This window comes from Cebus imitator, unplaced genomic scaffold, assembly GCF_001604975.1.
Source record: "Cebus imitator isolate Cc_AM_T3 unplaced genomic scaffold, Cebus_imitator-1.0 Scaffold387, whole genome shotgun sequence".
Taxonomy (NCBI): domain Eukaryota; kingdom Metazoa; phylum Chordata; class Mammalia; order Primates; family Cebidae; genus Cebus; species Cebus imitator.
The window spans coordinates 751348-767256 of NW_016107702.1; the positions used below are offsets into that span (position 1 = coordinate 751348).

At 40.8% G+C, this 15909-nt stretch overlaps 1 protein-coding gene across 1 annotated transcript; it reads left to right on the plus strand.

The window, feature by feature from the left end:
* Nucleotides 1-646: 646 nt before the first annotated feature.
* On the plus strand, nucleotides 647-14641 carry CSTA (cystatin A). Its single transcript, XM_017508171.1, has 3 exons — nucleotides 647-836; nucleotides 10575-10676; nucleotides 14414-14641. Exons 1-3 carry the CDS (start codon nucleotides 771-773, stop codon nucleotides 14540-14542), a joined length of 297 nt encoding a protein of 98 aa, XP_017363660.1. The 5' UTR covers nucleotides 647-770; the 3' UTR covers nucleotides 14543-14641.
* Nucleotides 14642-15909: the final 1268 nt, after the last annotated feature.

Genomic DNA, 15909 nt, shown 5'->3' on the forward strand with positions numbered 1-15909 from the left:
TTGGAGACACACCAAGTAAAAGTATAAAAATGGCCTGGAAGGATATCAACTCACAGTGCAATTTGCCCTCTGGAGAGCAAGGTTGCATGGGGTGCAGGGCTTCCTCCATAACTGAAATATTTTATTTCTTAAAAATAACTACCAAAATAAAAGACAGCAAGCAAATATGACAAAAAGATTCAAAGTTTTAACTCTGAGTGACAGGAATATAGACATTTGTTATTTTATTCTTTGTGTTTTCCTGTATGTTAAACATTTCTAGATATTTAAATAAGAGTAAAGAACACACATCCAGCCAATGTCCTCCAGGTAGATCCTTTTGCTTTCTTTCTAAAGTCAAGTAAATTCTAAACTACTCTTGACATTATTAGTAAGTATTGCTTTTAAAAAATTGTGTTAGAAATTTTAAAACATTTGGAAATTCTGGTTGTGGCTTCAGATTTCACAGTTCAGATGATGCAACAGGATGGAACCATTGTCAAAGAGAAGGCAGGGACGTTTGATCTTGTTAGGACATGACTCCTGTACTTGCCCATTTGTTCATCCATCAACCCCTCTTTCTTCCAAATTCCAGGTAGCATATTCTGTCCAGGAAGCAAGAAGACTTGCTTGGAGGCATACTCAATTTCCCCATGCCTCTTTGCTCTTTGTGGAAAATAAAGGATTTTATAGGCGGAGCTAGTGAACGCCTCTTTTAAAACACGAGTCTACACACTTCCCTGTTCACTTTGGTTCCAACATTCTGCCCAGCAAAGAAGCAGTCAGTCAAAATGATACCCGGAGGCTTATCTGAGGCCAAAGCCCCCACTCCAGAAATCCAGGAGATTGTTGATAAGGTGAGTTGATGCCATTCAGGAAAAAGTCTGAGCCGAAATCTTGATTCATAGGTTGTCACTGTGGAAAGGATATGGTTGAACATGAAAACTAGAACTTCAGGATGTGTATGGCTTTGTTCAGGTTTCTTTACAACTAAGATGAAATAAGAGCTTTTCAGATGAAACCTTGAATAATCCCCAAACTGTGAGTGTGACCTTGAGCAAAGGTCATTTCTTATCTGAGCTTCATTTTCTCCATTTGTAAAAGAATAATTTGTATTGTATCATCTTTAAATCTCTTACAAGATATGATTCTAGGGTTACTAATTCAGTTTCTGATGAAACTTTTCTAATCTCACCAAGTGAAGTCAACGTGTAATTGAAGACTAAGGTTGTTAATAATTTGATGAAGTAGACTTGAAACGCACTGCAGGAAATTTTTTTAAAAAATAGATTGAATGAAGAATAGCATTGTAAAGGCAATCTACTTACAAACTTCATAGACATTTGCTTAAATAAACACTGTTTTAGTCTTTTCATAGTTAAAGGATGATTAAACAAACGGAGAAGAGAAGTGACAGTCTCTAGTGACTCCAAAATGTCATAGGCCGCCAAATTATATATGGAAAAATAAAACTCAATGTTGTTAGCAGATTGATACATTTTTCATTTCTTCTGTTTTGGTTTGTTTTGTTTTTAAGAGATGGGGTCTCACTCTGTCATCCAGGCTGGAGTGCAATGGTGTGATCACAGCTCACTGTAACCTCAACCTCTCGAGCTCAAGCAATCCTCCCCACTCAGCCTCATGAGTAGCTGGGATTACGGACACATGCCACTACACTTGGCTGATTTGGGGGGTTAGTTTTGTTTTGTTTTTAGAGATGGAGTTTTATTTTGTTGCCTCGACTGGTCTTGAATTCCTGGGTTCAAGCCATCTGCTCACCTAGGCTTCCCAAAATATTGTGATTACAGGTATGAGCCACCACACCCAGCCCTGATACATTTTTCTAAGTGCTGTTTGATTAGATATCATCTATACAGTAAACATTTATTTGCATATTTTGTGAAAGAAAAACATGTACAAAGTAGTATTTTGGCTTTTTAGTTTGTTGCCGTATTTTTTTGTCAGAAAAAAAGGACATTTTCAGGATAGTTGGCAAAATTCTAACAAGGTTTAGAGACTACTTAATAGTATTATTCTTGATTTTTCTCTCTGAAACACCATTCTATGATAGCTTGGCAAACAAGATCAGCTTTTTGTGTGATTATAGGAGTTGGGCTCTTGTATGTTCGGGAAGCTAGAAAGCTCTCTAAAGGGCCAGATGCCTAGAATCCCATCACTCATTCTTAGGGACTAATTATTTCTCTTTCAAGAGTTCTTTTTTTCTTTTAATGAATAAATATCCTGAAGATTTTTTTTTCTGGGAGAAGATGATATTAAGTCAGTAATTCCTTCATGTGAATCCCCCTATCAGATCAATGTTCTCAAACTTGAAGGTGCACATGAATCACTTGCAGGTCTTGATAAACCTGATTCAGGGGGACTGGGGTAGGTCTGAGATTCTGCATTTCTACCAGGCTCCCAATTGCTGCTGCTGCTGCTGCTCTCCATGACCTCACTTGCCTGCAGGACCAGAGATATATGGTATCCTACAAGGCCAGTGGGAGATGGGGCTTTAAAAGTCAGGTTGCCAAAAATAAAACCTGTCTATTTCACTTGAAAAATGAAGGTAACACCTTTTGCCCCATCAATTTCAGAGCTGAAAGGACTAAGTGAGATAATGTGCATAAAAATGACTTAAAAATGAAACAGAAATGTGCATAGGTGAGGCAACACTATTGTTTACTTCAAATTTGTGGCTAAAATCATGCCTAACCCTAAAAAGGTCCCCCTGAGACTCTCTAAGAATCAGAGCTGTAGGAAGATAGGGAAAAATAAATTTGAAATAGACAAAGTACAGAAAATTTTAATGATTTTTAAAAGCCTATCACGATTAGCAAGAACTATTAATTTTTAAAATAAGAAGCTACCAGAAGGCCTTACATTGTTAATACCACCTATCTGTATGACTTGTTCTTAGTTACTGAAGTGCCTAAAAGAAAAAGAAAAGAAACACCTATCTGTGAGTCTCATCTTAAATTATAAAATTAATTTGAAAGTGTGTGTAGATGAGGGGATGCTTTTCTTGAACTCCAACTTCATCAGAGAGGTGGAATGGAATGAGAGATAAGTATTAACAACAGCTACCTCACCCCAGAAAGGGACTTTGCAGTTTTAAAAACTTGACCTGACCTCCATTCAAAGTCTCATTTGATCTTCATAGCCCCTGGAACAGGCAGGGAAGGTATTATGTCTATCTTATAGATGATGAAACCAAGATTCAAAGAGATTAAGAGTCACCTAGTTAAGAAGTTAGCTCACCGGCCGGGTGCGGTGGCTCACGCCTTTAATCCCAGCACTTTGGGAGGCCGAGGTGCGTGGATCACGAGGTCAAGAGATCGAGACCATCCTGGTCAACATGGTGAAACCCCGTCTCTACTAAAAATACAAAAAAGTTAGCTGGGCATGGTGGCGCGTGCCTGTAATCCCAGCTACTCAGGAGGCTGAGGCAGGAGAATTGCCTGAACCCAGGAGGCGGAGGTTGCGGTGAGCCGAGATCGCGCCATTGCACTCCAGCCTGGGTAACATGAGCGACACTCCGTCTCAAAAAAAACAAAAAAGAAAAAAAAAGAAGTTAGCTCACCCTCAGTGTTTGACTGCCTGCCCTCTCTGCTATGCAGTGGCAGAACACAGAGGAAAATAGGAAAGTGAAATACACTGAGTGGAGAGAGTGTGGTAAGTTTGTCTTCTCTGTGGAAGCACCAGCCTCACGTGTAAGTCAACAGGAAGCCAAGGCGGGTGGATCACGTGAGGTCAGGAGTTAGAGATCAGCCTGGCCAACATGGCGAAACCTGTCTCTACTAATAATACAAAGCTTAGCTGGACGTGGTGGCAGGCACGTGTAATCCCAGCTACTTGGGAGGCTGAGGCAGGAGAATCGCTTGAGCCTGGGAGGCAGAAATTGCACTGAGCCGAGATCGTGCCACTACACTTCAGCCTGGATGACAGAGCGAGACTCCATCTCAAAAAATTTAAAAAAATTAAAGTTTTTAAAAAATGTAAATCATTAGAGAGCTGGGTGCCGTGGCCCATGGCTGTAATCTAGGCATTTTAGGAGGCTGAGGCAGGCAGATTGCTTGATCTGGGGAGTTTAAGGGCATCATGACAAAATCCCATCCCTTCCCACACACAAAATACAAAAAAAATAGCCAGGTGGTACACGCCTGTAGTCCCAGCTACTTGGGAGGCTCAGGCAGAAGGACCAGTTGCACCCAGAAAGTCGAGGATGCAGTGAGTTGTGATCACGTCACTGCACTCCAGCCTGGCCAACAAAGCAATACTCTGTCTCAAAAAATAATAAATAAATAAATATAGGAAATGAATATCAATGAATCATTTCACGGTAGGTGCATTTCTTGTATGTCTCTTAAGTGTCTAGTATTATGCTAATCACTATGGAAGCTACATAAGGGCTGTAAGATATGGCCCTTGGCCTCTAGGAGTTTTACAGGGTAGTCGGGAAAATTGAGATATCTGGAACATAATAGAAAACAATATTCAAGTGAGTATTTTTTTTGAGTGTGTGAGACAGAGTCTCCCTCTGTCACCCAGGCTGGAGTGCAGTGGCACAATCTCGGCTAGTGCAACCTCTGCCTCCTGGGTTCAAGCGATCTTCCTGCCTCAGCCTCCCGAGTAGCTGGAACTACAGGCATGTACCAACATGCCTGGCTAATTTTTTGTATTTTTAGTAGAGATGGGGGTTTCACTGTGTTAGTCAGGTTGGTCTCCATCTCCTGACCTCATGATCCGCCTGCCTCGGCCTCCCAAAGTGCTGGGATTACAGGCGTTAGCCACAGCGCCCTGCCAGAGTACTTTTTTATAATCATAGGTTTTAGACCAGAAAAGATGTTAGAGATTGCTGGTGAAGCCTCCTTCCCTTCAGGTGAATAATTACTGTGTTGCAGTTCAGCTCCTGGGGTGTTAAAGCCCCAGTTATCGCTTATCTGCCCTTTCTTGCAGGAGGGAGCCTTAGGGCACAATTCCCAGGTCAGTGTTAGAAGGTAGAGGAAGAGTTGGAAAACTCTTTATAGTTTAAGAAGCACTTTCACATCAGTTACATCATTTATGCCCCGATAAACAGCCCCAAGAGGTAGGTATTATTATAACCATTTTATAGGTGAGAAATTTGAGTCAATTCCTTCTCCAAAATTACAGAGCTAGGTCCCCATGCAGGATAGGGAAAATGGGTAGGTGCTGGTAATTCAAGGTCAATCTTCACTACCTGTCACTGACTTGCTGGCTTTATTCCTTTGATTTTTTTAAATGTATTTCTTTTTTAAAAAATCACCTATTAAAGTGCAAGTATTCTTAGAGGAGCTGAAGTTTATCAGCTTTCCTTGGCCTTCTCAGAGAGCTTCTTAGTGGAAGGCCAACTGAAGAACCCCATTAGAAGCAGAGAAAGAAGGAAGGAAAAGATCATCACACAGAAAAGGGAAGAGTATCAAAGACAAATGATAACTGTATGACCAAAGAATTTGATACCACAGTGAAAGAGGGATATTGGATGAGGGCAGAAAAAAAGAAAGGCAAACAGAGGGGACAGCGATTGAGAAAACTTGAAAGTTTTTGAAGGCTTCCCATTCTGAAGATAACAGAGACTGAACATGTCATTGTGGCATTATGTACTAAAGTACACTCAGAAGAAAACCTTTTTCCAAGATTCTCTGTATTAGCTGAGGTCATTGCTATACTCATCTTTCCTATAGGGGAGACAAGTTGTCAGGATGGAAAACAACTGTGGTCTTTTCATTTAAAAAACATTGATTAGGTAGAACTGTGTGAATTGCTATGGGGGTAGCGAGGACATAAAATAGTGCCTGCACCTGTGGAAATTTATAAAGTAGAATGGAGCTAAGAGGGACACATAAAGAAAGACAGAGCCATACGCAGCCCCATTCATGAAAAGCTACAATCTCTAACATGAAGAACCAAATAAATGAATGGCCAAATAGCAAAAGCCTCTGGATCATCATTGCTGATCCATTATCTTATATAATATGTTAATAAGCATTTGATAAGAATTCTGAGCATGTTTATGAGAAGGAAAGAAATATTATTTAATTATTTTTAGAAGAGCTACTATATATGCAATGTGCATGCACACAACACACACACACAAACACTCCCCTTAGTCATAAACCTGATTGCTGAATACCCTTCCTGATCAACACACAGAACATGATTTTTGTCGGTCAGGACACCACACAAACACTTCATCTGCATACCATCCTGGGTACACCCTGGAAGTTGGCATGCCATCCACAAATTTGCATTCCCCTCTCTGACCACAGCCTCCTCATTAGTCACCTCTCCCACTGTCCCACACCCAAAGAACCTGCCATTCAGCCACACCAGAATCCTCCAGGCACCTACCTTCCCATCTTCATGAGAACATGCCGAGGCCCACTCGGTCTCTCATCCAGCCTGGACCACAGGACCAGAGGATAGCTTCAAATACCCCTCCACTAATGACGATTTCCTTGACCCTGGGAGCTCTTGGCATTCTAATTCTCAGTTAAAGATCACACCCACTGCCATCGCATATCCATCCAGGATAAAAGAACTTTGCCAAAGCGAGATGCCACAGAAAACTCACCCATTACAAACCAATGAATTAATGCTGAACAACCCGGACAGGACCCAGGCTGCCAGAACATCTTTTCAGTCATATTTGTTGGTCTTTTTCTAGAAACCTCACAAATGTGAACCTCTCTTCAGTTGCTCAATCTCTCCCATCCCCCATGGTCCCTCCAGCAGGATGTCTCAGTTCCCACTTTTCTTAGGGCAGCCATCCCCAACATCTTTGGCATCAGAGACCAGCTTCATGGAAGGCAATTTTTCCACAGATGGGGTCGAGGGGATGGTTTTGGTATGAAACTGTTCCACCTCAGATCATCAGGCATGATATTCTCATCAGGAGCGTGCAACCTCAATCCCTTGCATGCACAGTTCACAATCGTGTTCGAGCTCCTATGAGAATCTGATGCCGCCGCTGATCTAATAGGAGGCAGAGCCCAGGTCTTAATGCTCACTGGCTCACTGCTCCCCTACTACTGGGCAGCCCAATTCCTAACAGGCCAGGAATGGGTGCTGGTCTGCAGCCCAGGGATTGAGGACCCCTGTCAGGTGATTGCAGGCTTCTGGTAAGAAAATGCCCCAGTTGATCCTATCTCTTGCTGGATCTCATTCCTCACTAGACTCTGTTCTCCTCTCTTCAGCCAGCCCTTCCTCTCTTAGCCAGGTGACTTCATTTCTTACATCCTCAGTGCCTAGTCCCATACTCTCTTCTTCCTTCAAAACATACTCAGACAACAAATGTCCACAAGTCACATCTTACAACAAATACACACACACACACACACACACACACACACACACACACTCCCCTTAGTCATAAACCTGATTGCTGAATACCATTCCTGGCCAACACACAGAACATGATTTTTGTCGGTCAGGACACCACACAAATGCCTCATCCGCATATCATCCTGGGTACACCCTCGAACTTAGCATGTCATAGTAGACGCTCGCATACCAGGCCCAGCTGAGAGTGGGAATGAAGTACTGTACAGAAAGCTGATGGGTTCACTGAAAGTTTACAAATTGAATTTGGGACTCTGTCTCCCTTCTCATGTTTGGTTCAGGAATGCTGGCATTTAAGCTCATACCCCTCTGTGGTAGATAGAATGATGGCCCTCCAAAGATGTCCATGTCCTAATCCCTGGAACCTGTGACTAGGTTCCTTTACACAGCAAAGACGACTTTGTAGGTGTGAATAAGTTAAGGATTTGGAGATGGAGACGTTATCCTGGATTATCCAGGTAAGCCCATGCAATCACAGGGTCTTTATGAGAATTATATCCAAATACTGCACTTCTAGTTAGTATTTTTTTTTCCACAGAGGTATAAGTCAGCAATTCTAAAAGTATTTTATATATATGCTAGAACTGAACAAATAGGCAAATACATTGCAAGTAATAAGAACCAGGCTTCTTCCTCAGTGTTTGAGAAAGGAGTTACAATAAGGAAAGGGGAAAGACTAAATGAGTCCTGTGGTATTTGACTTTTTTTTTTTTTTTTTTTTTTTGAGATGAAGTTGCAGTCTTGTTGCCCAGGCTGGAGTACAATGGTGCGATCACGGCTCGCTGCAACCTCCACCTCCCAGCTTCAAGCAATTCTCCTGCCTCAGCCTCCTGAGTAGCTGGGATTGCAGGCATGCGCCATCATGCACAGCTAATTTTGTATTTTTCATACAGACGGGGTTTCATCATGTTGGTCAGGCTGTTCTCAAACTCCTGACCTCGGGTGATCCACCCACCTTGGCCTCCCAAAGTGCTGGGATTACAGGCATGAGCCACTGCACCCAGCATCATGTTTGATTTTAATCAGAGGAATACACACACACACACACACACACACACACACACACACACACCCCTACATACATATATAATGTATATATATGATGACACACACGTAAATGTGTGTATATATGCACACACATACGAGTAAAGATACATGCACATGTGTGTGAGTACACAGACATTATTTTGTAGCCCTTTCTACTGAGTGGGCCTAGAAGCAATGACATCTAGTAACAAGAGACACAGTACCCAAATCTTGGGTCTTAAATACCATTCTCCAATAAAAGGAGCGGGGGCTCCTTGAAGAAATAGTTGATTCCAGTGAGGAGGCAAGGATAATTCAAGATAAACCTGGAACATCTGATTCTACTTCTGTAGAGTCAGAAAGTAAGGAAGGGTTTATAAAATACGGAGGAATATTGAAAGGACACAGGCATCAGGTGAAGGAGCTCCCAATGGCCAAATTTAGTACATTTGAATAACAAAATAAAGAGTAATGAATTGTAATCCACAGAGTAAAAGAATTATCCATGAGTCATATTAATATAAAATAAGGCAGGGCGAGGTGCCTCACTCCTGTAATCCCAGGTCTTTGGGAGGCTGAGGCAGGCAGACCACGAGGTCAAAAGTTCGAGAGCAGACTGACCAACATGGTGAAACCTCATCTCTACTAAGAATACAAAAATTAGCCAGGCAAAGTGGTGTGCGCCTGTAATCCCAGCTACTCAGGAGGCTAAGGTAGGAGAATCACTTGAACCCAGGAAACGGAGGTTGCAATGAGCCAAGATTGCACCACTACACTCCAGCCTGGGCAATAGAGGGAGACTTCCTCTCAAAAAAAATAAATTGACTGGGTGTGGTGGCCCATGCCTGTAATCCCAGCACTTTGGGAGGCTGAGGTGGGCAGAACAGCTGAGATTGGGAGTTCAAGACAACACCAGTCTGGAGAACATGGAGAAAACCCATCTCTACTAAAAATACAAAATTAGCCTGGTATGGTGGCGCATGCCTGCAATCCCAGATACTCAGAAGGTTGGGGCAGGAGAATAGGTTGAAACTGGGAGGCAGAGGTTGCAGTGCGCCGAGATCACCCATTGCACTCCAGCCTGGGCAACAAGAGCGAAACTCCATCTCAAAAAATTAATCAATTAATTTAATTAAATAAGTAATTGACTACATAAAGAGGAAAGAGGGAATAGCTCTTCCTTACAGTAAAATTCCAAGTAATAAATGTACAAGAAATTATTTTTTAAATTACCATTTGGCCAACACCACAATTAATCATTGTGGTAGGCAGGAACCATCAATGGATGCTAGAATTCATGAATGAAAGTATGACAAGAAACAGGACTGCTGCATAGTCTGAATGTCTCCTCACAAGATACTTAATAATTACAAAGGGAAAACAATAGTAACTTTACAGTGGAGAAACCTGGCAGACATCCTAAGTGATCAAAATTAACATCACCAGTAATGAAATGTAGCCCCTGATAGGATGCACTAAAGCACAACATCACTTTTGTGTATTGTTACAAAAATGTATAATACTAACATAAGAGGAGATCATACAAACCTAAATTGAGGGACATTCTACCAATTAACAGCCCAGTATTCTTCAAAAATGTTAAGGTCATGAACAACAAAGGAATGAACCCAGATTGTAGGAGAAATGACAACTAAATGCAATGTAGGATCCTAAATGAGATCTTGGAGCAGAAAAAATGACATTTTCAGGATAATTGGCAAAATTCTAACAAGGTTTAGAGGCTACTTAATAGTATTATGCCATGTTAATTTCCTGATTTTGGTGATTATACTGTTATACAAAATGGCAAAATTAGGGGAAGTGTAAATGATGTAAGAAAACTCATTATACTAATTTCACAACTTTTAAGTCTGAAATTATTTTAAAATAATGTTTTAATCAGGTAGTAATTATTGCTTTCCTAATTTTTGTTAATCAAAAACATATATAGCTCTTAGAGTTTTAGCCGTCAAAATATTCCTATATTGCATTACCACACTGAGTTGTAAATTCAGCCTAAAGCAACACAATTTGACATTTTAACTTATGTAATTATATTTAAATGGGTATTTTCTATTGAAATAATAAAAATAGTTCATAGAGCGCATTACCATCTTTGAAGACTTTTAGGAGGATGAGGTTTCCAGATGTGTAAATGGCATAAGTGAAGTCTAATATAGCTTTGATTATTTGTTTCCTCTTTTCTTTAGGTTAAACCACAGCTTGAAGAAAAAACAAATGAGAAGTACGAAAAATTGGAAGCTGTGGAGTATAAAACTCAAGTCGTTGCTGGAACAAATTACTACATTAAGGTTAGAGTTCTGCACCTACTTTAGCACAAAAGATATATTTCTCATTTTATGTAAAATGTTCCCTGATTTCCCTACCATATAATTCCTTCCTTACGGTTGTCCTAAATTAAGATACCCAGCACGATACCTTTCAAATGGTAGACTCTCAAATTTGGTAGATGATGTGATACCATTTTCTTTCTTGTGAATTCAGAAAGCTTTATAACATTGATTCTTGATTTCTGGAAATTGTATAGAAAAAGATTTCATAACAGTTCGGGGCATGCTGGACATGTGGCTGTGCTGCTTCTTAGGTAAGGAGGGAGTGTGTTCAGCCCCACACCTTCATCTGCCTGAAGGTGTGGGGCTGGACCAGATGGTATCTTGAAGCTGATTCCACATCAAAGCTGTATGATTCTACATGTCTAAATTAAATAGATTACAGTAATGAGTCAAACCATTAGCTGGGAAAATAATTTAAACCATTTTTGCCCTTTAAATAAGCATTTTGATTAATATAATGTAAATACTATTTTTGTAACACAAATTAGTAGATTTAACTTGTGGCACTTTAGGTATAGTTTAAAGCAGTGGAATATTTAAAATATTTTAAAAATTAATTTTATAGCTCTGTCAAAAAATTGCATGATGCACTGATCCAGTTCTAATTGAAGTTATCAAGAGGAAACCAATTTAACAAGTCAACCATGAATATTTGAGAGGCATTTTTGTCCTTATGTATTAAGATGATAATGCCAATTTTAAAAATAAAAACAGATATTCAAGGGTATTTACTTAATCTTAGCTATTTACTTAGCTATTTGGCCAGGGCACAGTGTGGCTTATTTCTCTTTAATGAACAATTCAATTAAAATATAAAAATTTTAAAAGATGGTCTCAGCAAAAAAAATAGTAAGTAGAGCTAGTCAGCTCCGCATAAGAAAGTTTCAGTACTGAGTTATGTACATGGATCAGCCCTGTTCTGCCAAATATGAGCTCCTAGTAAAGACCAGGTCCTGGGGAGACACAGGTGAAAGAGCCCCTGCTGTATCCTCAGAAAACAATGGCACCATTTCCTCCATTCTCAATCTACTTTCTCCATGGCTAGAAAAAAGTTTTCCAGTTAAAAATGATTATGAGCCAAGATAGGAAACATTCTATCAACATTAGGATATTTATTTTAATAAATTATGGTTAATTCAAATGCATACATTTCACATATTACCAGCTCACACATTTCTTCAACAGTTCATCAGATAACTATCTTGAGAATTTCTCATTGAAAATTTCTTCCCTTGACCACCCTTTTGTCCTCTCTTAATCAGTCTCCTCTCTCTCTCTTTCTCTCTCTCATCTTTTCTTCCTTCTGCTATCAAATTTTCCCTACTGGATCTCAGCCACAGATCCCAGTTCCCTCTTACTTCCTGGCAGTCTGGCTGTTGATCCCTTTGCTCTGAGCCACTTGAGATTTAAGGTCTTGCCAGTGACATGACCTTCTCTATGGATCTAAAGTACCTATCAAGAGGCAGGTGGTAGAATGGAAGGGCCACAGGCTTAGGTGCCAGAGTGTCCTGGGTTCGAACCCTTGTTCAATTTGTTCTATGGGTCAAAATGTGTGTGATGGAAGCTCCTCCTCTCTAAGCCTTCATTCCCTTACCTGCACAATGAGGGTAATAACCTACTTTGCAGGGTGTCGTGAGGAATAAATAAGCTGGAAATTTGCTGAGCACTTAACAATTCTCCATGCACTATTCTAAGAGTAGGGCATGTATTATCTCATTTAATCTTCACAACAAATCTATGAGATAAATACAATCATTTCTCTTGGGTTACTGATGATAAAATTGAGCTCCCAGGTGGTGAAGAAACTAACACAGTTCACACAACTGTAGGAGCAGAGTCAGGATTTGCACCCAGATGGGCTGAGCTTAACTACTGGCTGCATTGTCGCTAATATCAAGTACAAAATAAGAACTTTTAAATGGTTACACTGGCCTGGTGTGGTGGCTCACGTCCGTAATCCCAGCACTTTGTAAAGCCAAGGTGAGAGGATAGCTTGAAGCCGGGAGTTTGAGATCAGCCTGGGGAACATAGCAAGACCCTGTCTCTACAAAAAAAAATTAATTACCGAGGCGTGGTGATGCACATCAGCAGTCCTAGCTACTTGGGAACCTGAGGTAGGAGGATCACTTGGACCGAGGAGTTTCAGCCTACAGTGAGCTGTGATCGCACCACTGCACTACAGTCTGGGCAACAGAGCGAGGCCTCATTCTCCCATCAATACCCCCCAAAAAGGTTACATTGTAGAGTGAAAAGAATGTAGATGTTACAGCCTAACAGATCTGGGTGCCACTTATTAGCTATCACTAAATCTGTCTTTATTCTGCTTCCACATCTATAAAATTTTCATTCTTCCACCTTTCTTCAGTCCTATAATACTAACTTAATATAATCATATATATAAAATGCTCATCATAGTGTCTGGCTCACAGTAAACATTTGATATATGGCATTTGTTAAAATTAGGATAGGAAGTGACATCAGAAGCACAATAAATATTTTTATAAGACAGAATATTTATTGTCTCAAGCAAGAACCAAAGTAAAAATTCTTACCATAATTTTCTAGGTCTCAGATTCACGTCCAAATTACTGCTTCTGCTTCAACCTTCATATCAATGACTTCCTAGCAAAACCCCTTGGCTTTTTTTTTTTTCTTTGAGACGAAGTTTCACCCTTGTCACTCAGGCTGGAGTGCAGTGGCATGATCAGCTCGCAACCTCCACCTCCCAGATTCAAGTGATTCTCCTGCCTCAGCCTCCCAAGTAGCTGGGATTACAGGTGTGTGCCACCACACCCAGCTAATTTTGTATTTTTAGTAGAAACCGGGTTTCACCCTGTTGGCCAGGTTTGTCTCAAACTCCTGACCTCATGTGATCCACCTGCCTCGGCTTTCCAAAGTGCTGGAATTACAGGCGTGAGCCACAATGCCAGGCCAACCCCTTCACTTTAGAAGGGAGGGTGTCTGCCCCCTGGGCTCTGCTCAATCCTATCAGTGGACATTTATAAAGTAGGTTCTGATATGGGTATGGGAACCCTGCATCCCAAATTTTCTAGAGCAATTCTGATTTTCTTCTCCCTTATCAGATTGTATGGCACACAAAGTGTCCCTAGTTGGGAGTCAGAAAACAGCATCACCAAAAACATAGGCTGTCACTTGTTTTCTTGTTCTATGCATCTTTAAAATAAAAATAAAAATAAAAATGAATAAACGTAGGACCTATGCCTCTTGCCATGCCATTAGTCTACTTTTTTTTTTTTTTTTTTGAGACAGACTCTCGCTCTGTCGCCCAGGCTGGAGTGCAGTGGCGCAATCTCAGCCTCTGGAGTAGCTGGTATTACAGGCACACACCACCATGCGTCCGCCTAATTTTGTATTTTTAGTAGAGGCGGGGTTTCACGATGCTGGCCAGGCTGGTCTCAAATTGCTGACCTTGTGATCTGCCTGTGTTGGCCTCCCAAAGTGCTGATGTTACAGGCATGAGTCACCACGCCTGGCCCAGTCTACTTTTTCTCTCCTAAAATAAGGTGGTGGATTCATGAAAACAAAGAATCTAAGAATGGTGGGCTAGGCCTAGCAATGCTGTTCCCCAACAGCTTTTTGGACGGAAGTCTTTATAGACCTGTGGATCTCTCACTTGACATAGACCTATTTGAACGAATCTCCTTTTTGCTTTCTCTTTTTTAAATACTTTTCAGGTACGAGCAGGTGATAACCGTTATATGCACTTGAAAGTATTCAAAAGTCTTCCCGGACAAAATGAGGATTTGGTGCTTTCTGGATACCAGACTGACAAAAGCAAGGACGACGAGCTGACTGGCTTTTAGCAGCATGTTCCCAAAGTGCTCTGATTCCTTCTACTGGCCACCGAGTCATGATCCTTGCTGATAAATGTAACCATCAATAAAGATGCATTCTTTTAAAAAATATATATATTTCTTCAATTATTTCTCATTTATTGTATTAAGTAAAAATGATCTTTTCTTTCTCAAAATCCACGTTACTGCTTTAGAGTATAAATTCCATGTAAACTGATGTCATTGGAAATCTTACAAAAACTAGTCAAGCCTAATGCAACTGGCTAAAGGATAGCACCACCCTTACCTCCACCATAGGCAGGCTGGATCGTAGACTATCAGTTCACCAGCCTCCTTGTTCCTTGTGGTTGCTGAGAACCCAACATTCCATCTCTACCCTCATACTTCAAAATTAAATCAAGCATTTTACAAAGTGTGTGTGTGTGTGTGTGTGTGTATACTTTTTTTTTTTTTTAAGATGACGTCTTGCTCTGTCGCCACGGCTGGAGTGTGATGGTGTGATCTCAGCTCATTCCAACCTCCGCCTCCCAGGTTCAAGCGATTCTCCTGGGTTAGCCTCTAAGTAGCTGGGACTAAAGGTGCCTGCCACCACGCCCTGCTAATTTTTGTATTTTTAGTAGAGACAGGGGTCCACCATGTTGGCCAGGCTGGTTTCTAGTTCCTGACCTCAAGTGATCCGCCCACCTCAGCCTCTCAAAGTGCTGGGATTACAGGTGTGAGCCACCACACTCAGCCTATATTTTTATTTTGAAACAGTCTTAGACATAGAGAAAAGTTGCAAAAAAAAAAAAAGAAAACACTTTTTTTTCCTGGACATTTGAGACTAAGTTACTTGCCATGATGACCCATCACCAACAAATACTTCAGTGTGCATTTCCTACAAACAAGGATACTCTCCTGCAAAGCTGAAATACAACCATCAAAATCAGGAAATTGGCAGGTCATGATGGCTCACACCTGTAATCCCAGCACTTTGGTAGGCCAAGGCAGCAAGATTGTTTGAGGACAGGAATTCAAGACCAATCTGGGCAACACAGTGAGACCATTTCTTTACAAAAAAATTTAAAAATTAGCTGGGCATAGTGGCATGTACCTATAGTCCCAGCTATTTGGGAGGCTGAAGTAGGGGGGATGGCTTAAACCCAGGAAAGGCTAAAGTGAGCTATACTCATATTACTGCACTCCAGCCTGGGTGACAGAGAGAGACTGTGTCTTAAAAAAATAAAAATTAAAAATAAAATTAATCAGGAATTTAGCATTGATACACTGGTAGCATCTAATCCCCAGACACCATTCAAATTACTCTAGTTGTCCCAATAATGTCATTTTTTACAAGAAGATTCTAGTAAGGTGAGGTGGCAAGCATCTGTAGTTCT